This window comes from Callorhinus ursinus, unplaced genomic scaffold, assembly GCF_003265705.2.
Source record: "Callorhinus ursinus isolate GAN/ISIS: 27379988/994484 unplaced genomic scaffold, GSC_fseal_2.0 scaffold38, whole genome shotgun sequence".
In the NCBI taxonomy this organism is placed as follows: Eukaryota; Metazoa; Chordata; class Mammalia; order Carnivora; family Otariidae; genus Callorhinus; species Callorhinus ursinus.
The window spans coordinates 14,661,152-14,687,946 of NW_027397100.1; the positions used below are offsets into that span (position 1 = coordinate 14,661,152).

Below are 26,795 nucleotides of genomic sequence, written 5' to 3' on the forward strand. Positions count from 1 at the left end.
GGAGGGAGCTGCAGGGCCTGCGTACCGGTGTGGACTGGACAGGCTTGAGAGTCAAAGGTAGGTTTGGGCCTTAGACTGGGGTTCCAATAGAGGAACTGTAGGAGAGACTCAGCTGAGAAGTGAGAGGAAAGGTCTGAAAGTTGGAAGGGGAGAGGTGCGGGGTCTGGATGGGAGAAACTTCCGGCTCTGCGGCCCGGGAGAGGTGCGGACCTGGTGCCTGAGTTGGGAGCCTTGAGGGCGGGGACAGGGGGGTCAAGGTCCGAGTCTCGGGACCGGAAAGGACGATGTGGTCGGGGTGCGCTGGGGAAGCCCGTGCCAGAGGTGAATAGTGGGTCTGGGGCGCGGGAGAGAAAAGTTCCGGGCTGGGAGGGGGGGTCCCCACGAGGGGCGTGGGCAGGGAAACGCTGCTGGGGCGCGGAGAGGACGGAGGCGGAGGTGGGGGGCCCGAGGGCAGCGGGCAGCTCAACTGGCGGGGCCGGCGGGGGGCGGCGGGGGCGGCTCGGCCCCCTTGACGCAGGCGGCCTCGCAGTGCTTGTGGAGGTAGGACTTGAGCGCGAAGCTCTTGTCGCACTGGCGGCAGCGGTAGTGCTTGAAGGCCGAGTGCGTCTGCATGTGCGCGCGCAGGTTGGAGCGGTCGGCGAAGGCCTTGCCGCAGTGCGCGCAGCCGAACGGCTTCTCGCCGGTGTGCGAGCGCATGTGGCCCTGCAGCAGCCAGGGCCGCGAGAAGGCCTTGCCGCACACGCCGCACTTGTGGCGCAGGTTGTGCGTGAGCACGTGCATGGCCAGCGCGGGCATGGACACGTACGCCTTGCCGCACGTCGGGCACTTCCGCGCCAGCTGGCTGTCCAGGCTGCGGTGCGTCTGCTTGTGGCGGCTCAGGTTCGACGACGTGGCGTACGTCTTGCCGCACTCGGCGCACGCGTGCCGGTGCCCGCCGCCCGCTGGCGCCCCCGCGCGCCCCGCGCGTCCCCCGGCGCTCCCGGCGTCCCCCGCGCTGCCCGCGTCCCCGCCGCCCCCGCCGCGCCGCCGCCGCGAGCGCCCGTCCGAGATGAAGAAGGCGTCCATGGAGTAGCTGTCGGTCACGGCCGCCTCCCCGCGGAAGTAGCGCGCCGACAGGCTGGACTGCGGGCTCTCGGGGTCGCTGTATTCCTCCGGCGCCGCCGGCGGGTAGGCGGGCTCGGCAGGCGCCAGCTCCAGGCCCGGCTTCTGGTCCGCATCGTAGCTGCTGGGGGGCAGGCAGTGCGGGGCGTAACCTGCAGGGGCGGGAAGGGAGCGGGGACGAAGGTGAGGCGCTGCCGAGGGCGGGTCACTCCCCGCGCCCTCCAGCGCGGCGTCCCCGTGCTCGCTCTTGGGAGACGTTGGCTGCCGGTAAGACAGTGGTCCCTGTCGTGCATCTCCGCCCTGCCTGGGTTCAGATCCTTCCTCCTTGGGCCACGATGAAAACAACCCCTACGCCACCCTCTTGGAGCACGGTGCCCCTATGGTTCTACTGGCTGTGCGTTCACTGTCTTCTTAAGTGCTCACAACCACGCAGTGAAAGTCTTATTGTTACTACACCCACTTTACAGATAGGGACCTAAAGAGTCTAAACTCGCAGCTAGTAAGTGATGGAGCCAAGATTCAGACCTTCGCAGGTTGACGCCAGAGGCCATGCTGTCTTTATTCTAACAACATTCTGCTGTTCTGGTGCTTGCTGTAACTTCTCTGAATCTGTTTCCTCATCTGCAAAATGGAGCTTATATTTGGACAGTCCCTCCCAGAGTCTTTGGAAGGGCAGAGTTAAGTGATGAAAAGAAGCGTGTATTAAGCGTGCACCAGGCTCTGCCTCAGTGCTTTATGTATGTTAACTCATTCAGCCCTTACAGATCCTGCGAAGTAGCTACTGTTATCATCCCCATTTTCCGTGTAAGGAAATCGGGAAAGAGAGAGAGAGAGGGAGTGAGCACACAGTAATTGTTATATAAATGTTAGCTATTATAATTACGCTTTTTACTTGCTTGAAAAAGTGATTTCACTGAAGATTATTTAATTGTCTGCCTCCCCCACCCGACTATGAGCTTCCAAGGGCTGGATCTGTGTGCCCAGCATGTGCCTGGCTCAAAAAAGATGTGCAATGAGTAGATGTTGCATAAATGAATTAAAAATCCTGTTAGACCCACTTCCCAGGATTGCTAGAGGATTTAAGAGGTCAGATGTGTGGCAAGTAATAGGTGGTCTAGGAAGGGGACTTCCTTGTACTTGCTCCCAAGTCTGTTTTGCTCCCAGCTCCACTAGAAGCATTCTGGAGTCTCCCTGTGCGAATTCACCTCCCCCTCTTCCTCCCTCCTCTTCGGAGTTGGACCAGAAATCCTGTCTACCTTGGGTTTGTGTGATTGGTGGGCAGGCCGACTGAGGCTCTTCCAGGGGATTCCCAACTGCAGGGGCCTCCCTGATTTGTCTCCCCCCTCTACCCCCCAGGGCCTAGCCTGGTCTTAGCACCCTCCCTGAGGACCCTGGGGTCTGGGCTCCCAGGAGAATTTCTGGCAGATACGCACAAACTTATCAACCTGGCACCAAGGTTGTGTTTCCATTGTCTTTTGATTCCTGGAGAACAATGAAGGTGAGGCCCCTTTCCAAGGTTTCAAGCTGGGGAATGGCAAAGCAGATTTGACCCTCTCCTTCTGACCTTGAGACCTATTCTCCCCACACCCCATCCAGCCTCCCCCACTCAAGAAAGCAGGTGGGAGAGGACTTTGTAAGCAGGGAACTGGATTCAGAGCTTTCCTTCCTTGAAACCGCCTGCCTCATTCAGACTCTGTACCTTTTCCTCTCATCTGAAATCTGGGATGGTCACAGAGTGAAGTCTGTGGAGACTGTCCCCCAGCCCTGAAGGCAAGGTTAGGCCCCTTATTTTTTCTTCTTTCCCTTCAGATGTTGGCACAGGACCCTCTGCACACTGAAGTGGTTGGGGATGGTGGGGGTGGATGACTCAGTAGGGAGGGGCTCTGGTTGCAGAGAAGGCAATGGTGCTGGCAGTTTTTTAATTGGGGAGGGAAGGTTGCCCAGCCTCTCAGCAGCCGATTCCTCCCCTCCTGTCTGCCTTTCGTCTGGAGGCCCCCCACCTCCCACTCCAGGAATCAGGCCTTGTACTCAGGCCCCAGGACATTCAAGGAGCATTGGTTTCAGACTAAGTGAAATACCTGTCGGGCACTCCAAGACCTCCCCTCTCTGCTATATTTCTTCCCATTGTAACTACTGAGAATAATGATAATAATAGCTAATATTTACTGAGCACTTTACTGCATGCCAGGCTCTGTGCTCAGCACTTCACTCCCATCATCCGACCACATGTCACAGAAACACTTCTATTACAGATAAAGAAATGGAAGTATGGAGTGGTGATGGTACTTGCTCAAGGGATGGAGCAAGGATTGGAACCCACTGCATTGCTCCCCTTGTTTTCCAAACCCCCAGAGGTCCCCAAGGAAGGGGCTATAGCTGGGTGGTTCACCTCCTATCTTCACCTCCTATCCCCAATGCCCCATCTTGTGGGCACTCCATAAGTATTTGTGAAATGGTGATAGATGGTGATAAAGATTTGCCAGGCCAACCTCACTCCCCAGCCCGGCAGGATCTGCTACAAGCCATTCTGTCTACCTGGTCTTGGGACAACTTGATTCCTGGCAGAGATTCTGGATGACCTTGAGCAAGTCATGCACCTCTCTGTGCCTCAGGGGATAGATACTATAGGATCCACTTGCAGGGGATCACTGATCACGTGACCAGTGCCTCCCATGTTCTGTTATGAAATAAGGATGGCATACTGGTTAAGGGCACCACCTTGGTGCCACGCTGCCTGAATGGAGTTCCAACTTTGCCCAGCTGTGTGACCTTAGACAAACTGCTTGACCTCTCTGTGCCTCTCTTGCCCCAGCTGTGGAATGGGGGATAATGTAAGCATGCATACAGTTGTAGTAAGGAGTCCATGAGTAAACAAACACTAAGTGAAAAAGGAACAAATAATGATGAACATCCTAGAGTACTTAACGTGTCAGATGCTATTTTAAGGGCTTTATATACACGAATGCATTCTATCCTCATGACTCCAGTTGGTACCACCTTACACAGGTCAGGAAATTTAGACACAAGGTAATTAAGTAACATGCCCAGCAAGTTACTTAGAGCCAGGATCCCAACCCAGTGTTGGGCACATTGCAAACCCCCAATACATGTGTGCTGTTATTATTAGTAATAATAATCTCCCCAGATGGGTTTCTGTGCTGCAGTTTTCTTGGCACCTACCAAGACACATCTTGATGTTCTTCTCTGGGCCTCTGTTTCCTCAGGATGTGTAATTTCTACATCATGTTCAGGTGAGGAAACTTTTGGTGGGTAGTAGGAGTTCAATGAACCAGGCAAGTCCTCGCTCAAATTGGGCTTTCTGCCCGTGGTGCCCTCTGGTGGCAGCCTGTAGCACTGCAGCACCGTATTCCAGTCGCTGGGGGGCTCTTTACATAGAAATAGGGGTGCTTCAAACAAAGGCTGCTCCTCTGCCTCGGGATGGATGCAGAACTGCCTTCAGGACAGGCAGTGCTGGCCAGACCTGATTCCCAGCAGCTGTGGAGCTCAGCAGGGGTGGTGGGGGGGGGGGGGGAGTTGGGGGTTATATGAGAATTTGCATGGTCATGTTAGGATGAGGTGGTTCTAACTTGCTTTGTGACCTTGGCCAGGTTACTTAACCTCTCTGGATTTGGTCTGTATAGGAAGAAGGTTGACTGGTGTGCTTTAAAGACTCTGCACCGTGGCTGAATAGATCCTCAGGGACGCCCATTTTCCTGTCCTCCACACCCCCAACCCCCCCCTCAACTCCACCTCATCCTCCTCAGATCAGCCTAGACCTCTCCCTGTCTATGTGACCTTGGCAAGTTATTTACCCTTTTTTGTGCCACATATGTATAAGGGAGCTCATAAGAGCATTAAATGAATTAATGCATATAAAGTGCTTAGTACAATGCTTGGCACACAATAGCCTCTCAAGCTGCTTTTATTATTGTCGTCATTATCATCCCTACATTTCCTGGTGATATCCTTCTAATCTACCAGGAGTAGAAGGAGACACACACAGGTGTTTCAGGCTGCTATGTGACCTTGGGCGAACCCCCTCGCCTCTCTGGTCCTCAACCCTGGAGAACCCTTCAGGACACTCTAAGCTGTGCTCTAACTGTGCATGGAACTCAGATGGGTTTTAGACGCTTTCCTCTGCTCCACAGGTGACCAGAGATGGCCTAGCTGCCTGTCCTCCATCTGACAGGGTGAGACAGGGCTCTCCTGTTTGGGTCCCGATAGAGGCAGGAACGGCCAGGGATCCAGAGAGAAGGCCAGGGAATGCTCTCATCCAGGCTCTTTTACCCATATCCTAGCTGTGTGACCTTGAGCAAGTCACACAGCCTCTCTGGGCTCAGATCCCCTATTTGAGGGATAGGGACCAGAGCCACCCCTGCCACTTGGAAGGATACTTTGGAGATACGGAGATACCGTGCACATGTCATCAGAGAATGACTTCTGGTGTTCTCTGCCTACGAGTCTTAATACTTTAGATGGAAGGTCCAGAATCCATTAAAAAATTAAGAATCCTGCTCCTAAAGGAGTGGTGGGAAGGGAATTTTGTGAAGATTAAGGCGCTAGGTGCTCCACAGACACAGTCTCATCCAACAGTCTGGCCCCTTGGGGTGAGGGCGGGGGCATCTCCGATAGATACCACCACTACTACCTACCACTGCTCCCCCTGAGCCTCCCCCTGTGCCAGGCACTATGCTATGCCCAGAGGCCTGGAGACCCAGAGAGGGGAGAAGGTTTGCCCAAGGTCACTGGCAGAGGAGTTAGGCTTACAACCCTCCAGAGTCTGTTTTTTCCAAAATAGCCAAACTGGATGGAGGCTCCTGGGGGTGGGAAGTTTATAGTTGATGGGGAAAAGGGGCAGTGGGTTTCTTCAGATAACACCACCTAGTTGGCCTGTGTCTGATGGGATGATGGGGTGTTGGGGCTGGGGAGCAGCTGCTTGAGAAAATGTTCCAGCCCCTTGGAAACTTTTGCAAATAAAAGTAATAAAAGTCATGATTGACACTTATTGAGCACTTATTGTGTACAAGGCGCCCTGTTTAGTGCTTTGTGCACATTAGCTTCTGTCTAAGGGAACATGATAGTCACTTCCTCCAGGGCCCTACAGAAGCTGAAGCCCCAGAGAGGGGCCTTGACCCACCTCAGGTCACAAAGCAAGTTCACACAAGAGCTAGGCCAGCCTCCCTCCTCTCCGTCCTGGACTCCTTTTCCCAGTCTCTCCCAGATTCCCAGGGTCCCAGACTTCCTCCAGGGAATTTCCAGCCCCAGTCCCACTTCCCTGCCTTGAGATGGGCAGAAACAGAGAGGGGCCTGGTGGTGGCCCACTTTCCTGAGGAGGGCCCAGCCCCGCTTGGTGGTGGGAGCTGGAGGGGCTGCTGCATGGGTATATTTAGAGCTGCTTCTTGCTGTGCCAGGGCCTCGGGCCTCGAGAATCAGCTCCAGCCAGCTGAGCAGAAAGCCAGGTCTGTCAGCAGCAAAGCGGGATAAAAATAGTTTCTCCTGTCTGCTCACAGAGCTGGGCAAAGGGGCTGGTACCTCCCCCTCCCCTTATTATAGCATCTTTGTTAGCTGTTCCCTGGGCACTGGACCAGAAATGACACCCACCTCCTGCAAGGGCCTGGCAGCTGGTACACCTGCCCACTGGGGAGGGGGGTCCCTGAGTCCAGATGATCAGGGGACAGAATGAGGTCTGGCCCAACGTGACCACGGCTGTAGGGTGTGGGGCTGATGCCCACTGACCCAGGCCCAGGGAGTGTCTAGAGGATTCCAGAGTCCCTCCCCCCCGCCCCCCCTCCAGAAATCCCACATACTCTGTTTTTTCCTGACTGTGACCCAATTCCTGTGGCCCATAGGGAGGTCCACAGCTCTGCAGGAATCAATAGGAAAGATTTTTCAAGGGGTTGTGGAGATTAGGAGTAGGTGGCTAAGGGTCTTGAATTGCCTAGCACTGGCTGGTGGAGCCGCCTCCTGTTCCCTTGGGGGAATCTCAGCAGGCCCTTGCACAATGCATGCAGGCTCTCCAAGCCCCCCGCTTTCTGCCCTACCCTCTCTCTGCTCCAGAAGGGTGCAGTCAGAGGGCCTATTCCAGCCTCCCTTCCTATCCAAACGCTGGCAGCTAGAGACAGCTGGGAGGGAGGTCAGAGACTCTGGGGGACCCATCTCCTCAGTGCCCCCCAGAGGTCCTCATCTCTCTCACGTGCCCCCCAGAGGCCTCTAGGCTGTGGGGGTCCCTAGAACATGTAGATGAAGCACTCACCAGGGAGTTGTGACAGGGTCCACCATTTATGCCCTTGTGACCTCATGCGAGTGATGGGCCTCCCTGGCCTCATTTGCCTTTGTAGGTTGGAGCTAATCCTCCCCTGTGCTCACTGCCCTTTGCCTACAGTGTGTGACTGTGTGGGGGGGGGTTGGGGGGTACAGGGAGTCTTTGGGATGTGTAAATTGCTGTGGTGACATAGGGACTTGATGTACTCTTCTCCCTCAGGAACCACAAACTGAGACTGCTTAAAGAGTGGATGCTTAGCTCCAGCCCTTCATGTCCCCCTTGTGACCCCAGGCTTTCAGGGAGGCCGTGGGCCCCAGATTCTATATCCCACACAGGCCATGTTATTCTACACTCCCACTGACAAATTCTTAGGAAAGTCAGATTTATGGACCCCTAGAAGGTCAGAGCTGAAAGAGATCAAGTTCAACTGCTTGAGTTCATGAAAGGGAAGCTGACGCTGGGGTAAGGGAAGACTAGTCCAGGGCCACAGAGAAAGCTAATGGTGGGTCTAAGACTTGAACCTGGGAAGCCTTGAGAATGGACCTGGACATGACCTTGGACTAGAAATTTGACCTGGATCTTAATCGTGGACCCTGAACCTGAACATTGACCTGGACCTGATCTTAGACATTGAAATTTGAACTTGGACATGAATTTGTCTGAATCTTGGACTGGACCTATAACCTCGGACATTGACCTTGGACCTAGACCTTGGACCTGGTCCTAGACTTAAAGCTGGACATGGTTGTTGGGCTTGGATCTCGGATCTGGACCTGGATGTTAGACTGGACATTGGACCTGGACCTTGAACCTGGACCTCTGACATGTCTCTAACCTGGATCTTGGACCTAGACCAAGACTGAGCTGCTGGGAGAAGTGGTAGTTAAAGAAGAGACAGATGGGCCTGCTGTGTGTCCTTGGGCACCTCCCCAGCCTTCTCTGGGCTCCCTCTGCCAAGGGATTGGGGCAGCCCTTTTGCATCCCTGCTCTCAAGATGGACTTTCTGAGGTGTGGGGTGGATGTGTTGGGGACTTTCAGCTGGGCTTCCAGGCCTGGCCTGGAGCGACTCCCCGGCGCCATCAGAGGGAGTGAGAGGAAGTGGGCGCTGGTGTAATGTGGTCAACTAGATAAGCCCATGGGCAAGAGTAGGAGTGCTTCCCCGGCCTGCTGGGGAGGCTTAATGTAGCTGTGGAGGGCAGACAACTGTGTTATTGGATTGGCATTGATCCCTCATCTGCCTGGGTCAGATGCACTCTGAAGGAGTATGGAGGCAGGACTAGGCTGGGATTACAGAGAGAGAGGGGGACAGGGAGCCCGGCTGGAGTTCAGAGTCAGGGTGTGAGGGTGTGAGGGAAGTAGGCAGTGAAGATGTCTTCGGCTGGGGTCCATGGAGACTGCTGCCCTGCAGATGGATGAGCAGCAGCCTGCTCTGGGATGGCTAAGAGTCCCCAGCATCTCCCCAGGGTGGGGGCCCAGGGCCTGCAAAGCGGTGGGCTCGGTGGAGCTGGAGGGCGAGGGTGTGAGAGGGTTAGGAGGATGTGAGTTGGCATTTCAGAAGACTGAATCTCTGTTCAGAATCACTCAGGGAAGAGGAGGGGAAGGGAAGGCTGCACTGAGGCAGAAAACAGTGGAGGAGCAAGAGGAGCAGGAGGGGGCGAAATGAGGCATTGTATTGGACAGGATGCTGGAATTAAATCTGGTCTCCCTTCTTTGGGGAGCTCTGCAGAAGGGCCTAGAGGTTTTTCCATTTGGGAGGCTTCCCCTTCCCTATTTAGGGGTTCTTTGGGCTGGGGGAAGGCCTGGAGCCCAGATGCACCTGCCGCACCCTTTGCCCGGCCCTTAGAGGCTGAAAAGGGAGGGAGCAGGGAGGCAAAGAAGAGCATCGCTTGTGTGCGTGTGTGTGTGTGCGTGTGTGTGTGCGTGTGCGTGTATGCGCGCGCATGTGTGCGTGTGCACGCGCGCGTGCGCGCGCGCGCGCGTGTGTGTGTGTGTGTGTGTGGAGGAGGAGGAGGAGTCCTCCAGGAATCCTCAGCACTCCCAGGCATTCCCTGAGCTGGGAGTACACCTCTTTTATTTGGGGCCCTGTGTCTTCCATCAGTTGGGAGCCTGTGGCTCTCCTGACCTCCACATTCACAGGCCCCCTCCCCACACCCCTCCCCAGCTTCCCCTCCCACCAGCCTCATCCTGACCCTGTAGCCGTTGCTGCAGGAATGGCTTGTAAGAGGATCTTTCTAATAACTGGAACTATCTCCAGCCCCAGGCCCTTCCCCCCTTCCCCCTCCCTCCTCCTCCCTCCCTCCTTCCCTCCCTCAATCTCCTCACCTCCCCCCCTCCTCTCTTTCTCCTTGTTTACCCAGCACACTTACACACGCTGGGAGAGAAAAACGTCGGCTCAGCAATTTTTCACACTTCCCTCAAACGCTCAGCAAGGTTATTTCCGGCAGAGCGGAGACAACGGGCCACTAGGAGCCAGCAGACTCTCTAAGGACCCCCAGCACCCTGCCCACCCATGGGATGAGGGAGCCTTCACTGTCCAGTCTAGCCACACCCCAGGGATAGGAGAGAGGCCCCTGAAAATAGGATGAGGCAGTCCCTGTGTTTCCCAGCCATACCCAGGCTTGAAGGGTCACCCCCTGGTCTCTGGCACTAACCCTTTCCTGCAGACACTGCCAAAGCAGCTAGACCAGGGTGCCTGTCCTCACTTTGGGGCATCCTACAGAGAATGAAGCCAAGAAATACCTGGTCTCAGAAACTTTACCACCCTCAGCTAGGCATTGGATGGTAAACAGAATCCTACAGAAATCCTGACAGTGGCCCCCTGCATTCTGTTAGACCCTCATCCAGGCATCTCCAGTGCCTCCCATCTCACACTTGACCTTCACAAAAGCTGAGCTTGTCAAAGTCGGAAGGATACTTGGTTCAGCATCCAAACTCTTCCACTGCTGGGGAGACAGAGGACCAGAGAAGGGAAGACACTTGCCCAAGGTCACACAGCGAGTCAGACCTAGTCTCCCAGAGTTCCAGGCCAGATATCAGACTGTCAGGACAGCCTCAGAATTCTCTGGAGGCTAGGGAGCTGGCCTAGAGCCCTTTGGGGGAGAGGGCCAAAGACGGGGGGTGGTTCTAGGGTGTCAAACCCGGTGGAACCCCCATGGGAACACCCCTGCTGATAGCTTTGCCCCAACTTTTGCCCTGACCCCACCATTCACTCAAGGGCTCCTTTCAAAGCATTTTGGGATGGAAATCAAAGCAAGGCACTCTTGCCTCCCTCCTGAGGAATAGTTTGCAGTTTGGGCTGTGCATAAGAAATTCTCTAAGCTTCTCTGGGTTTCCTCAACTGGCCTGGGGACAGGACCATGGGGGCTTCAGGGGGTGGGAGCCCAGGGCTTTGTGTCAGTCCCCCAAGGGATCCACATCCTAGTCTTGCAGGCATTTCAGTTTCTACCCAGATCCTAGCACACACACTCCCCAGCACTGGCACCGTCCCAGGTCCACCCTCTGTCCTGCCAGCACTCAGACAAGCCTAGCCATATCCCTGGGCCCCTGTCCTCGACCCCAAGAGGGCCTGGGTCAAGAAAAGAGGACAGTAGAATAAGGGACATAAGGGCAAAGGAAAAGAGGGTTGGTTCTCTGGGGGATCTGGGGGAGGCCTGAGGCTGAGGGGCTGTAGCTGTATCCTTGATCACTCCCTAATTTCTTTGACCTTGATGAGGTCACAGAGCCCTTTGCCCAGCGCCCTCTTGCTACCTGGCTTGATAGAGTGATGGAATGTGGGTGAAGTGCTTGGAAATCCCTAAGGTGGAAACTCCCACCCTCCCGGGCTCCGCCTTCACCACCTCAGCTCCCCCCCCCCCACATCCTCAACCCTTTCTTCTCTTCTTTTTCTCCCCTCCCCTCCCCTCTCCTCTTCTCCTTCATCCTCCCCTCCCCACACACCCCAAAGCTGATGCCACATGTGATGTCAGATTTCTTACTGCCAAAGGGATGTCTCTTCTCCAGACACCTGCCTGGTATGGGCCATGATAGGAGAACCCTTTTGTGATTTGTGATTCCCTCGATGGGGGATGGGGTCTACAGAAGCAGTCTCTGATTCTTCTCCACACCCTTCAGAGATCACCCCCTTCTGAGGCTGAATGACCTCTCTTGTCCCTCAAACCCCTGTCCCTGCAGGAACTTGCTCTGAGAAGAGATGGAGCGTGTTGGGGGTGGGGAACTTATAAGGAGCAGCAGGGCTGGCTCTGGAGGGGGTTGAGAAGCTGGAGTGGGGAGGGAGTGCAGCCCAGGGGACCAGGAGCCACTTTGGGGGAACCCCTCCTAGAAATCCCCTCTTCCTTGCCGCCCCCAGGACAGGCCCAGCCTTTGGCAGGCATGTGGCTGAGGGTAACAAAAGAGTTGCTGAGAGAGGGGGCTTGGGAACACTTGTCTGGCATCGCCAGGGGGAGCAGGCTTGAAGGGAAGGAGGGCCTCCCCCCCCCTCCGCTACACCCAAGGAGCCAGCCCTGTCTCCCCAGGGACTCGTAGTCCTGGCTCGCTTATCTTTCCCACCAGGGCAGTACACTCAGGCAGCTAGCCTCCTTCCCTCCACCAGGGAGAGGGGACCCTCAGACTGCCTTATGCATTAGCCCCTCAGCATTAGCCCTTCGTAGGTGCTGCTCTCTCTTTCCATTCTCTCACCACCCCTCACTCCAGCCACGTTCTAGGGCCACAACTTTCAAAGTCCGGGCTGGCGCGTGGCTGTGGGATGGATCGACCCCGCGACTTTCCCTTTGTAGGAACCTAGCCCCTGCCCCGCCCGCCCGGCCCTCAGGAAGCCCGGGAGGAGCACACAGCCAGGGAAATCTCCTCCCGGGGTTCCCTGCCGCGCGCACCCCTCCTCGTGGCCCGAGTTGGGGAGGGCCCGAACTCCCCTCCCTCTCCCTCCCCCAGCGCGCCCCCCCCCCCCGCCGGGTCCTACTCACCGTTGTCCCCGGGCGGCCCCCGGGCGCCAGGCAGCACGTAGGCGGTCTCCAAGGGGTGGTAGGTGGGGGCCGGCACCCCGCTGCACTGGAAGCCGTCCCCTTTGATCTTCTTTACCAGGAAGGAGCGCGGCATGGTGCGGCTGGCGGGGGGCTCGGCGGGGGCACTTGCGTGGGGCCCCGGTGGGGGGAGGCGGCCAGCCGGGCGCGATTGGCTGTTTGCGCGGGGTTTCAGCACTGGACAGCTCCCAGCGGGCCGGCAGGCGGGCGGCAGCGCGGAGCCGGCACCGGTGGCGGCGGCCCCGGCTCTGGCTCGGGCTCCCGCTCGGGCTTGGCGGCGGCGGCGCGCAGACAGGCGATCGCTGGAGCTGTGCTCAGCACTCCGGCTGCCGGCTTTATATGGGACGCAGGCTGGAGGAGATCAGGTGGTCCCCTAGCAATGGAACTGTTCAGCGCTCTAATCCATCAAATGTCCCCCAGGACAATCGCTCCGCACACGTTCCCCTGAACCGGCAGCGGTGGGGGCAGGCCAGGCGCAGGGAGCAGCGGGCAGGCAGGAGGGGAGAAAGTGAGGGCGAGAAAGGCGCAGAGATACAGAGAGACGGAGAAAGAGGAGTGGGGGGGGGGGGGGAGAGAGAGAGAGAGGGAGAGAGGAGAGAGGAGATACACGGAGAAAGACAGAAAGAGACATACAGAGAAAGAGAGACACACACACTGAAAGAGGTAGAAACAGAGACCGAGATGAGGACAAAAAGACACAAGAGAGGAACAGAGAAAGAAAACGGAGATGGAAAGAAGTAGCAACACACGCTCACACACCCATGGGAGAAAGAGAGAGATCCAGACACACAAAAAGAAAGCCCCTCAGGGATGCAAAGAAAGGGAAAGAAAAGTGTAAGGTAGAGGGAGAAGCCGAGGGGAAAGGACAGAGAGTGGTCCGGGCAGGCGGGGTTCAGGCACATGAGAACACAGGGAAGGGGATGCAGAGAAAAGAGTGTGAGCTCGCCAGCCGCGACCCTCCTGCCTCCAGTCCTCTCCCTTTCCCGCAATTGAGAAGTGGCCAGTGTGGACACTCAGCTTTAACTAGAGGAAGTCGTCACCCCCACCCCAGCTTGACCTCCCACTGAAGCCCCCTATTGGGTTTGGGGTTCAACTTTCTTCTCCCAGAACTGGTGGGGGCAGCCAGTCCCCGATGCGGATGCCGGCCCCACTCAGCCGGTCCTGTTCCGGTGCCTAGCTCAGGCAGGCGCTGCAAGAGGAAGTGAAAATCGTCCAGTAATTAATTTCCCTGCTGCCGGGGGGTGGTGGTTTTGACACATCCGAGGCTGTGTCTTTCCCTGAAGCGGGGAGCAGACAATAGAGACACGTGGACTGAGAAGGGAGGGGGGGAAGGGAGGGGGAGCGGGGCTCCCGCTGGAACTCTTTGCAGGTCAGCTCCTTTGTCTCCAGGAGGATCTGAGCAGAACCCCCCCACCACCATCCGGCCAAAACCTGGGGGAGCTCCTGTATCTTGGAGGAACGAGGAGCAGGAGAACTCAACCCCCTTCCCAGAGACTGCTTGGCAAAGTGCCATGGTGGTGGGCTGGCCTCAGCAAGTATGGGATGGCCAGTGCACAAGAGTCCCAGAATCAGACTCCAGGAATGCGAGGATCTCATTGGTCAACAGCATTTTCTTCATGGGATGCCAGGCTGATGGAGTGGGGATATGTTTTGGGACTGGGTCATTCAATACCAGCTAGGATACTAAGACCCATAGAGGGTATGGAGGAGTCTGAGGTCCCACAGTGAGTCAGCAGAAATTTCCAGAAACCCTCGTGTGGCCTTTGGCCACCACTGAGTGAGGGGTGCACACAGTCTTTGAGGTATGGTGCAGAATCTTGGAATAAAATTTGGGCCCTTGAGCTTGCCAAGGCCCTGCATGATCTTGGGGGTTGGGGTGGGCATTGCCCATCTTCCCAGCTATATTGACTCACATTTTGCTCCCTGGGACTTTTTTTTTTTTAACCTTAGTCACTGAGGGTTGAGATGATCATACCCCTTGACTCATGGCACACCCCTGTATCCCCTACTCCAGCCACACAAGCCGCTTCTACTTCAGGCTTGGTGCTCACTGGCTTATCTCCTGGCCTCCACAGTGTTTCCTCTCCTCAGATTGTTCTTCCCTGCACTTCATCCTAGCACACCCCTATTTGTCCTCAGGGCTTAGCTGAGGGATCGCTTCCTCTAGGAAGTATCCTGACTTCCTATATTGAGGACTAGCCCAGCTTGCCCTTTAGCCCCTGAGCTTCGTGGGGACAGAGACTCTGTCCCATGTTTGGCTCAGCATACTCTTACAATGTGCAGTGGGACATCCCTGCTCCCCTTCCTTACTAGCAGTGGAACCATGGCAAGTTATTCAACTGCTCTGTGCCTCACTTTCCCCCTTTGTAAAATGGGAATAATAACTGCTATCAGCTCAGGGACTTGGCAGTATTACCAGAGTTGCTATATATAAAAGCCTTGGAATGGTGCCCAGCATATAGTAGGTGCTCAATACATGTGGCTTCTATATGTACAGTGTGCCTGGAGTACCCCACGTATTTGTGGGGTTCTGTGGAATAAGTGGTGACACAGTCCTCATCCCTGCTCTCTTGGAGGTGATATTCAAGGGACCGTGGCTGGACACTGAGGAAGGAAATGCTGATATCAACAATATCCTTTCAAATAGTTGCTCAGTGCTGTGAGGAGCATAAAACTGGGTGAGGGGATGGAGAATGACGATCCCTAGCCAGGGTGGCTAGCAAGGGTCTCCTGGAAGAGGTGACATCTGAGCTCAGACTTCTTCTAGAGCTGCTTAGTCCAGTGGGGTAGATAAGACACCTGGGTGAGGGGCGCCTGGGGGGCTCAGTCGGTTAAGCGTCTGCCTTTGGCTCAGGTCATGGTCCCAGGGTCCTGGGGTGGAGCCCCACATTGGGCTTCCTGCTCAGTGGGGAGCCTGCTTCTCCCTCTCCCTCTGCCCCTCCCCCTGCTTGTGCTCTCTCTCTCTCTCTCTCTCTCTTTCAAATAAATAAAATCATAAAGACACCTGGGTGCCCATGAGCTCCCCTCTGCCGGCCTGACAGTTCTACCATTCCCATCTCCTACAAAGAGACAGTGACACTGAGCCCAGGGGGCTTCCCAAGACACTGAGGGTTCACGGTGTCTTAGGGACAGAGCTGGGATTGGGCTCTCTGTCATCAGGGCTTCTCACTGGGCAGGATGGAGAGGTAATCCCCCCAGAAGTGACACATCCAAGGTCCTGTAGACCACCAGTGCCAGGTTGAGCATAAGATACCAGGTCTCTGTCCTCCAGTTGGAAGGTGGCATGGACACCTTTAGCAGATAAGAAGAAACCTTCGGCCCAGAAAGTGAGGTTCAAGAATACCTACAGGGTGGGGAGGCCTGAAGCACGGATGAAATACACAATGGCTGGGACACTGAAAAGGGCCTTCTGTCCCCTAAACCTCCCCTAACACTGGCTTCCTGCTTCCAGGAGGTCCACTATGAGAAACTAATTTCTCCAAATCACATCAAATAAGTAAAGAACTTTACTCTCGGGGATGTTTGTTGCAGCAGCAGAGTCTGGAATAAAAACCCCACACTGGAGAAAATGGAGAGGGGGCTATGAAGAAGACACCTGTCTGATGGACTATTCTGTAGTCATTAAAAATCATCATACGAGGGAAGGGCTCATGGAATTATGTTAAGGGAAGGATGTGGAATCCAGAATTCTCTCATAGCACATTCGCAACTAGGAACCAAAATAAAAATAAACATGCCTAGAAAAGTGAAAGGAGAACGGGAGGCCTATGGGTTTTCTCCCACCTTCTTTTCATGTTTTCTAAAAGACCATAAAATGTTTCGGTTCAACAAGCATTTCTCTTGAGCACTTGCTAACTGCTCCCTTCCTTCTAAAGAACTGATACATTTTGTAAAACACGTCAGGATAGTCATTCTTCTGACTTTTGGGAAGATAGCACTGCTGGTGGCAAGTGTCCCCAGCGACAATAATAATTATTGTTCTATCAACAGCAGCATTACTGAGCAGCTCTGCGTGCCTGGCACTGTTCTAAACACTCACCCTGCACAGAAGCTGGCCTCTCCAGGGGCTTTAGCTAGAGGGATTCAGAGTCAGCCTGTTTTCAGTTCAAATCCATGTTCTGCCACTTGCCACCGGTGTGGTCCTCGGTGCCTCTGTGTCCTCATCTGTAAAATGGGGGCATTAGCAGGGCCTGTCTCACAAGGGTGATGATTAAATGATAAAGTACCCATAAAGTATTTCCGAGCAGTGCCTGTTACAGAGCAGTTACACGTGTAGTAACTTGACGTGGTAATTGTTGTCTGTTTTAATTTACGTATCTTTACTCATCTATGCCTCTCCACGGCCTCATGGGAGAAGACTCTGTTATGCCCCATTCTACAAATGGGGCTGAAATGACTGGTTCAAGACCACAAGGTCACCGTGTGGAGGAGCTGGGGAGGGTCCCAGATCCACATGGCCCACTGCCTGCCTCCCCAGGAGCCCCAGGCTTGAATTAACGGGTCTCCCTAGTGGGGACTGCAGGCTCGGCCCTCCTGCCCTCCTTAGTCTGCGCCGGTATCCTCCACATTTCAGCCTTGCTCTGCCCGTCAGGAAGGAGGGGAGCTACTGGTGTGTGGGTGTGGATCTCAGTGCTGTGTTGGTCCAGGTGGCTGACAGAATTGCCCCGCATCTGCGCCTCACTCTGCACATCTGTAGAGGGAATGAGGCATCATATTTGCAGGGTTCACTGCCTGTGATTAGGAAGGAGCATGAGAGTCAGGAGCCCAACTCTAGCCCCGCTCTGCTCCCTCTGCTCCCCTTTCTGGGCTCCAGCTTTCTCGTCTGTCAAATGGGCATGAGACAAGATGGTCCCTGAGCTGCTGTCCAGAGCCGATAATGGAATTCTGTATGAATTCCAAGGAGGAGAATGGCCACAAATGCATCCACTCCACGCTGATGGGGCTCTTTTTCTGGTAAGCTTCACTTATGCTGCCCTGCTTCTCCAGGGTGTTTGATCCAGGCCCTCCTCCTCCGGGCCAAAGGGGTGAAGGTAGGAGAAGGGTGAAGCTCTGTACACCAAGACTCGCAGAGGCGGTCTTGCCTAAGGGCACACAGTGGGTCCTCTGGAATTTGATAGGTGTGGGGTTTTCTCTTGGGCTACTTTGGATCTCTGGGAAGCAGGTGTGAATGTGGAGGTGGAGGGATAGAATTTTATGGGAGATAAGACCTGTGGAGAAAAGAGGGGTGCCTTCAGCCAGGGTGCAGGTGTGGCCCCTGTGCAGGGACAGATGGGAGAAAGGAATGCCCGAGCCAGAGCCTCAGGCAGTGGTGCGGGGGTCCAGGGTGGCCTGGCCAGCCAGCAGGGAGTTCCAGTGCAAAGATTTTCTGCAGAGGAGCCCCATGCCGGGCAGAATGGCCAGGCCCTGGTTCCCTGCTCTTGGTGACTGCGGTCCGGAGGAGGGCCGAATGGCAGGCATCTTACCACAGCTGCGCATGTTTTTCTTTACTTTATTCATTTACTAAACACAGCTCTGGGCCCTGTGCCAGGTACTGATCTGTACACTTTCCAAATATTACCTTAGTGAATCCTCACACTTGCCTTTTCAGGCAGGCAAGATTGTTAGCCCCATTTTACAGAGGAGGCAACGGAGCCCAGAGGGTTTAAGGAACTTGCGGGACGTTTCGCAGCCAATGCGGTCGGCTCCAGAGGTGGGGCTTTGACCCAGTTGCCCCACTGCCTTCCCTCCCACTGCAAAGGCCCCGGCAGCCTTCCACTTTCATTCCTCATTGCCTCGGGAACTCAGAGCCTCAGCAAACTCCAAGAAGGAGCCAGCTGGAGGGGTCAGGAGTGTGGTCGGGTCACAGACCTTCCTGAAGCTTCTACCCCCTTCCCTCAAAGCCTCCCACCTCAAGGCCTTTGCAGGCCTGTTCCTGCTGCCTAGAGCACTCTTACCTCCCCCGTGTTTAGTCGCCCTTTCTGCTGTCACTCCCCCCACCCTTCCACTTAACCCTAGGATCTAGCCCAGGACAGACATGGTATGTGGCGAGAAGGAGCATGTTTCGGAGTCCCAGATGATAATAATGCTAGCTGACATTTACTGAGCACTTATTTTTTGCCGGGAGCCAAATCCAACCCTTTGTGTGGATTACCTCATGTAACCATCACCACAACGTGCCAAGTGGAGCCCTGCTGATATCCCCATTTTACAGAAGGCTCAGAGAGGCAAGATGCTTGCCCAAGGAGACCCAGCTAGATGTCAGGATTCAGACCAGGCTGATCTGGCTGCAAGGCCCTGATTTTAAACCATAGAGTCCTTCTCCCTAAGAGGGCCAAAGGTGCCAATGCTGGGGTAGGTAAGGGAGGCCCCTCCAAAGGGATCCTCCTTCTTCCTCCCCTTGCCAAGGCCCAATGCTTCTCAAATGGGAGCCCGGATCTGCTCCATTTACTGCTACACCCTATTGCCTACAGAGTGCGGGGCAAATAAAAGTGCTCAATGAATATAGCTCTTGAATGAGTGAATAAACTATTGAGTGAAAAGCCTCCTGGTGACCCCCACTCACCTTGGTCCTCTTCAGCCTGAGTTTGGGTTGATTTGTCAGCCCTCAAGGTTTCCTTTTGCCTTTGGGGATCATCGAGTCCCTATCCTGACTGTCATAGGACTTGCAGTTCCCTCATTAAAGTGTCTTTCCTTAAAGTTGGAGATGTTCCTGAGTATGCTAACCTCTGTCCCTGACAAGGTCACACCTTAAGTGGCCCCTTGAAACCTCTAGAAAGGGGGTAGAGCAGCTAAGAGACCCCCACACCTGAGCCCCACATTCAAGCAAGTGAGGTGGTTCAGAGCTTGGGCCCAGGTCACCCTGAGCCAAGTTTTAATTCCGACTCTGCCTCTTCAAGCTGTGGTACCTTGGGCAAGTCACTTTGCCTCTCTGTGCCTCTATTTCACCTCTGTAGACTGAGGCCAATGATAGCACCTATTAAATAGGGTTGCATGAGGCCTGGAGCATAACAGGAAGCTCTACTTGAATAGCCTTTGGAATGTCAGCATGATCCCCAGAACACCCCCATTTAAAAGTTGGGAAAAACGGAAGCACAGGACAGGGAAGTTCCCTTTCTGGGACTTGTAGGTTCCTGCCTGCCACATCAAGGCTGCCTCCCTCACCCAACAGTGGCCCGCCTGCCTCCTTCTCTTCCCCACCCGCCAAGCCCAGAACCATCCGTGGCAGATGCTGAGGCTGCTGTTGGATCTGCGAGTTGGCATTTCTAGGCTCCCAGGGCTCCTGGCACAGAGGAATCGACCATTCTCAGCACCCCCAGTTCTGCCTTCCCGCTCCCTGCCTCTCTGCTCATACACCAGCTGGGATCCAGCAGCTTCTGGAGAAAGCCAGGAGGTGGCCCAGGTGCGCAGAGACCAGGGGCTTTCAATATTGACCTGTGCCTGACCCCCCAGGCTTGGTGGGGGGACAGACTCCCAAAGACTCAGCACACCCATATGCCCCTAGTTCACACCTTCCCAGCTTCTCCTCCATCTCACCCCAGCTGCGGGACGGCTAGGGAGCAGGGGGGTTAAAAGCTTGGATGGCCTCGGGTCAAATCCCACATCTGCTGCTTATTGGCAAGTTATCTACCCTGAGCAACGTACCTATCTTTTTTAGGTGAGCTGGTCACAGGAGACCTCTCTGAGGAAATGACTTTTGTGTAGAGTCCAGAATGCAGCAGGGGCTTGCTCGGGACCCAGGGACCCCAATCTAGCAATGCTGTGGCAGGTTCAGTCTGGAATCGTAGAGATCCCAGGGCTGGTGGCACCCAGAGCTCAGTTGCCTTGGTCGGCTTCAAAGTGGAGAACGTTTTCCTCCTAATCCAGCTGGCCCGCCTCTGTGGGACTGTGCAAAGAGTGGTGCCAAGTGTAAATGACTTCGATTCTCTAAGCGTCACCTTTCTCATCTGTAAAATGGGCACGGATAATCAGGGCACACACCCACCAGACAGCTGAGCCAATTCACAAAGACAGTCCATAGGAAGTCCTGAGCGCAGAGCTGGGCCCCAGAAGAACCTGATCCTTGCTGTCTGGAGGGGACAGGGGACCTTCCTTTCAGCCACCCAGCACCTTCCAACACCCTTGCCTTATGAGCCTCCTCCTTCCACTAGTGGGGTCCCTGCTGGACTTCCCCACTTGCTCTGCAGCCAGGGGCCGTCATGTGGCCCACACCAGCCCCGTGCCGATCTGGCTGGCGTAGCAGTCTCTACATTGAGTGTCCAAAAGCAGCAGCAGGGACAAAGGTCAGAGTGCTAGCATCCAGCGTCAGAGTCAGCAGCGTGGCCTCAGGGCCCTCCCCCCCCCAACGTGTGCCAGCGAAGTCTCCCTCAGACCGGGGCTTCGACCCAATTTGGGACTTTTTTTTTTTAATTTTTATTTATTTATTTGAGAGAGGGAGAGAGAACGTGAGGTGGGGGGAGGATCAGAGGGAGAGGGAGAAGCAGACTTCCCGCTCGACGGGACTCTATCCTGGAACCCCAGGATCATGACCTGAGCTGAAGGCAGAGGCTTAACCGACTGAACAACCCAGGCGCCCCGGGGGCTTTTTTTTTCCCCCCTTGTTACGAAGCCTTTAGTCCTGGTTTCTGACCCTCTGGGGAGGTTCTTCAAGTATGTTTGCTGCCATGGATCCTGGATGATTCAGCAGCCCATCATTGTCTGGAAACTCCAGTAGTAATATTTTTCTCAGGTTGAGTGAAATCCCACAGACCCCATCCTTCTCCTGGGATGGCCCCTCAGGAATATGCAGACACTCAGTTCTTTCCACTGTCCATTCTAAGGGCAGGGGTCTGGGGTTGTTCCCATTTGTGTCCCAGCTCTTAGCACAATGTGGCTCAGAGAGAAGTCTCGATACAAGAGAGTTCGTCATATGAACCAATATGTGGCTGCCATCAAGCCCCCTCCCTGTGTTGTTGCTAGACCTCCTGTCACTGCCCCTTCTCCTCCATCTCCTGCTCCCAAGAGCGCTGCCCCTCCTCTGCCCCCCAGGAATGACCAGTTGACAGCTCAAGAGCCCACTTTGGTTGGTAGCAGTTGCCTGGAGTCTGGTGTTGCAGTAGATTCTGGAACTGAGCTTGGGTTTAGTGGGAGAGACTGCCGAAATTGATTAAGGATGTCTGCCAAGATATAGGAAGGGAAGGGCTAGCATGTGCCTGACACGCGTGTCATTCTCTGTCACAGGTGCCCCTAGAAAGAATTCAGGAGGTCTGTCGTGAACTTGGATAGGAAAAGTATTATGTCTTTAATTCCACTAGCCTTTATCTGAAACTTACCATTCCTCCAGTGATGCATGCAGTGGTATTAGCAGGACCAGTGACTTTGTCACTAATAGAAACCATAGGTATTTTTTTTTATCACATTACAGATGTTCCAGATATCTTGAAATACTATTTATACTCACCATCACTTGGAAATTACAATAGTTATTTGCTAGATCTTGTGTTATAATGCAGTAAAGAAATACATACATAACTGTAATGCAAACTTGTTTTTCATATTTTGATAACTGTTTCGATGTGATTGGTTTCCTTTGTAAGACCATGTGTTTTATTTTATTGATTTAAAGACATTATTCTGAGAAAATATCCATAGGATTTACCAGATAGGAAAGGGTTGCAGGAACTCTGGCCTCTCAGGTTTTGGGAACGTCCCCCCCACCACCTTCCCAAGTTCCCTCCCTTATCCTGGGTCTGGGAGGGAAGCCGGAGGATGAGGTGTAGTCCTCCGGATAGGAGAGGTCTGCAACACAGCCAGCTTCTGTACCAGCCTCCCTGGGGTGATACAGGAGGTGGCGAATCAGCAGAAGCCTCTAAGTTGAGGTAGAAGAGGTTGTGCAGGCTACTTCTGGGCCAAGGCTGGACCATCTCATGCCAGAGGTGAGAAGCTGGTGTTTTCCAATGTGATTTGAGGGAAGGAGTCTGAGGGAAGGATATTTCAGCCCCAGAGAGGTCCTGGCTCATCCATCCTGATGTGCTCAGAGGCCCTGGACAAAGGATCCTGGGGCGTTGGAGGGGGAGGCCACGCCACAGGGCCCAGGGGCCCAACCCCTTCGTCCAGCATGTGCAGCTCACCATTCACCTCATTCATTCACTTACTCCTTTACTCACTCGCTCGCTCGCTCACTCACTCTCTCACTCACTCACGTTTACTTAGTGCCTCACAGCTGGCCCAGTCATGTGCCAGGACCTGGGCTGGGCACTAGACAAAACGGTGGAGAAGGCTCAGTCATTCCCTCAAAGACACAAGCAAAAAGACAGTGACAATGTCACGGCTTGATGCTTTCATGGGAGAAGTCCATGAGATCCCTAGCCCAGCCCAGAGGAATCAGGGAAGGCTCTCCCGAGGAGGTGACCTTTCAAGAAAGTAGGAATTAAAGCGGCCCTTGGGTGCTGAGGAAGAGTGCTCGGGAAGCAGGAGGGGAAGCATGTGCAAAGGACCTGGGGGAGAAAGAGGGCACAGGGGACCCACAGAGTATCCACTGCCAGGGGTAGAGGTGGTGAGGCCTGGCTGGTAGGGTCACATCCCATAGGAAGCCTGGAAGCCATGCTTGGACAGTTTCCTGGCTATGGTGAGGAAGGGGTGTGGGCCCTGCTGTCTCATCTGTCAGAGGCACTGAGCTGTGTCTTCAGTGGCCTGGGGAAGTTCAAGGTCACCGTCTGGGCTGGGGGAGATGGAGACCATCTCACCAGGGCTGGCAAAGGCCAACTGGGAGGCTGGGGCCCATGCCTGCCCCTCACGGCAGCAGCCACGAAGTCCTTCTGCTCTGAAGGCCCGAGTGGGTCCTGTTCCTTTATTGATGGGCTGTGTGAGCAATTTGCTCCTTGCTGGCCGGCTGGCTGGGTGTGGGATGCGGGGATTACTCACGCCCCAGTTGTGGTCCGGCCTCTGCAGGCTGTGGGGTAATGAGTGAGGTAATTAAGTGTAAAAGACAGGAGCGAGCAGGGGAGGGCTGAGGGGGGCGAGCAGTCACTGGCTCTTTTCAGGAGCAGAGGAGTGAGATAATGTAGGATAATAGCCCAGCCAGGCCCTGCCCAGGCAGCCCGGCCTGTGCCGAGAGCTGCCCCCCAAACGGCCAAGACAATTCAGCCTTTTCAGGGAAAATGGGGGGGCTCAGGCAGGGCTGGCTCCCGGGGACAGCTGTATGGAAATGACAGCTCCTCTCCTTGGTCCTGTCCTGTGTTGGCTGAGGGTGGGGAGCAGACGCCTTTGGCTGTGGATGAGGCTGAGAAGAAGTAGATAGGTCCAGGGAAGCAGTGAGGCAAGCCTAGGGGCCCACGCGGGGCTGGATGACTGAAGTATGTATGGGAGAGAGAAGAGACATATTGAGAGCAGTAGGTGAGGTTGTTCGCGGCTCCAGAGTCCGGCTCACGGGGCGGCGGGGGGGGGGGGGGACTGTGGCTTGGCCGTTGACTAGCTGTGTGACATCAGCTTAGCCGAACTCCCTCTCTGGGCCTCAGAACTCTCATCTGTAAAGTGGGGCTGTCAAAACAGTCCCTTCGTCACAGGGAGGTTTGGAGGACTGGCACAGTGATGCCTGGCACCGAGCACACAGCAGGTGCTCCACACATTCTAGAGACAGTCAACGGCAGAATCTGAGGGCATTGGTCATTCGTTCATTCACTGAACGCATATTTATTGAGTGCCTACTGTATTCGAGTGCTTCCTGGTGCTGGGAAAACAGCAGTGAGTGGAACAGAGTCCCTTTCCTCTTCTAAGAGGGGAGACAGACCTTAGAGCATTGAACATAAACACATAAGATCACATCAGTGATCCCACGTCTGAACATTTATTTTCTGGATGTGTTTAGACGCATGTGAAATGAATACATTCAAGTTTACTTATTGCGGTCTTGCAATCTTAGAGGCGGTCCCAAGGTCTATTATTGGCGAACCGATTCAGTGAATGGAGTAGGGCAAAAGAATACTATCCAGCCACAAAAAGAATGAGACCGCTTTTTATGTACGAATACAGAAAGATCTCCCAGAAGTATTGGCAAGGCAAACAAGATGAGGACTATTTTGTGAAGAGAGGGGAACTAAGAAGTAGCTCTATATTAGCCTGTGCCTGTAACACACGGATCGTACTCGTCCCAGTGGAGAGGAAGACAAAGATTGGAATGAGAGCCAGGGCAGGCCGGGAGACTTTTCACTGTATACTTTCCCATAGTTTTTATTTGGTACCAAGTGAACGTATCACTAGTTCAAAACAAATTCATCTTTCCCCCTTCCTCCTTTCATTTCCCAATATTTGTTGGAGGTGAAGGGCTGGGTGTGGGGCCAAGGAGGGAAGGCAGCCAAGTGAGGCCGGGGCTCTGTGGGTCAGGGGACCGAACGAGTAAGTAATATACTGAGGAAAACGAGAGGCCAGGTTCTCGCTGTCGGAGAAGGGAATGAGAACCATGGAAACAGCAAAGGCTACGGTGATTCCTATGTGCTGGGATGGAGTTGGAGGGGTCAGAGTCAACTCACGACTTTGGACACGTGTAGATAGATCAGCAGAGATGCATGGGTGTGCTCGCGTGTGTGTGAGGGGCATCCTGCAATCCACGTATTGCCCAGCTCCGTCCACAAAGAGCCCAGGAGCACTCACACCCGTGTAGCTGTGAGTGCTCCTAGCATCCAGATCTTGCTGTGTTAGTACGGCATCCTCCACTGCCAGGAACCAGGGCTCCTTGGGCAGAAGGATGATTTGAGAGCTGGGGCCTGGAAGGTAGACAGTGAGCCTGAAACATCTCCTTGTGCTAGAAAGTGAGTAGAAGGGCTCAAGTAATGTGGGGAACATGTCAGAAGAGCATAGGAGCGACTGGCTGAGCCTGGGACAATTTGAGCATCAGAATAAATAATGACATAGCAGATTATAACCCGCTGAATAAAAATAGGGCCCTGTGGATCTACACGGATATCATCTACATCCATACATACACACGCGTGAAGGAAGAGAAAGCTCTTTCTCACCGTAGAATGTCTAATAACAAATGCAGAAGGAAGGATGGAAATATTATGGTAGGATTGATTCTGGCAGAATCATTGCTGGGTGCTAAGATGAAAACTACTCCGTGAAAATTTGTTGGGGACCGAGTATTTACATAGTCTTCAAATATCTCCCCACAAGATAACATATTCGTTACAAAGAGAAAGAGAGTAATTTTCTGGTGAGAAACAGGGCAGAGAGTACCTTAGTCAAGGGATCAAAGTGGCACAGCCTGTGACTGGCATATGCCCCCAGGTGAGACGCACAGAGAGGAGCCCCTGTCACTTCTGCCATGTCCCGGCCAAAGATGCGAAGCCTAAATCTGATCAGGAGGAGCCATTGGATAAACTCCAACTGAGGAAGCTTCTATGAAATAACTGGCCTGTAATCTGGGTGAGTGTCAAGATAATGAAAGGGAAGGGGAAACTGAGGGACTGTTGTGGATGAAAGGAGATGAAAGAGATAAGATGACTAAATACGGTGAGTATTTCTGAATGAATCCTTAGCTTACTGTAAAAGATGTTATTACTGGGACAATTGACAGTATTTGACTGGGATCTGAAGATTCCATGGTGGTAATGCATCAGTGTCAGTGTCCTGATCTTGACGATTTTGCTGTGCTTATGCAGGAGGATGTCTTTGTTTGTAGGAATTACAGACTAAAGTATTTGGGGGCAGTGGGGGAATCAACTTAGTCTTGGGTTCAGAAAAAGGGTTCAGAGGGTTCAGAAAAAAAATCTCTCTATACAAAGACAGAATGATAAAGCAAACATGTTTAAATGTCAATATTTGGGGGGTGCCTGGGTGGCTCAGTTGGTTAAGTGTCTGACTCTTGATTTCGGCTCAGGTCATGATCTCAGGGTCGTGGGATCAAGCCCCGCGTTGGGTTCTGAGCTGGGTGTAGAGCCTGCTTAAGATCCTCAATCTCCCTTCCCAGCAACCCCTCTCTCTCCCTCTCTTAAAAAAAGTAAAGGTCAACATTTGGGGGTTCTGGGTGAAGGAGATGCAGGAATTCTTTGTACGACGTTTGCAACTGTTCTATAAGTTTTAAATTATTTCAAAGTAAAAAGTTAAACAAACTTATTCAGAGGACGCGGAGGCTCTAAAATGTCAGGTAGTGATAAGTGACATACAGAAAAATAATGCAGGAGGGTAAATAGCAAATGAGGGGGTGGTGCTCGTCTGGATGGTGTGATCAGCTGGCCTCTCTGGGAGGGGATGTTTGAACAGAGACCTGGGTGAAGGGCAGGAGTGAGCCCTGTGGAGATCTGTGGGGAGAGCCTTCCAGACTGAGGGACCCATCAGACAAAAGCCAGAGTGGAGCCAGCCTGGTGTGTGTGTGTATTAATTTCTATTATCATGTAACAAATTACCATAAACTTAGTGGCTTAAAACAGTACCCATTTAGCTCACAGTTCTGTAAGTCACAGGTC

The 26,795-nt window shown here is 54.0% G+C and overlaps 2 protein-coding genes across 3 annotated transcripts in view; one reads left to right on the top strand and one right to left on the bottom strand.

Moving 5' to 3' along the window:
* The first annotated feature begins 267 nt into the window (after positions 1-267).
* The window catches only part of FAM110A (family with sequence similarity 110 member A), a 118,727-nt gene continuing 92,199 nt past the window's right edge, over positions 268-26,795 (top strand). For both annotated transcript variants that reach the window (XR_012374737.1, XR_012374738.1), the window contains exons 1-2: positions 268-321; positions 25,618-25,755. The gene's annotated coding sequence lies outside the window, so the exon portion shown is untranslated. The remainder of the gene's footprint in view (positions 322-25,617; positions 25,756-26,795) is intronic.
* SCRT2 (scratch family transcriptional repressor 2) lies at positions 463-12,523 on the bottom strand. Its single transcript, XM_025876439.2, has 2 exons — positions 12,322-12,523; positions 463-1,253 (listed from the first exon to the last, which is right to left on the bottom strand). Exons 1-2 carry the CDS (start codon positions 12,452-12,454, stop codon positions 463-465), a joined length of 924 nt encoding a protein of 307 aa, XP_025732224.1. The 5' UTR covers positions 12,455-12,523.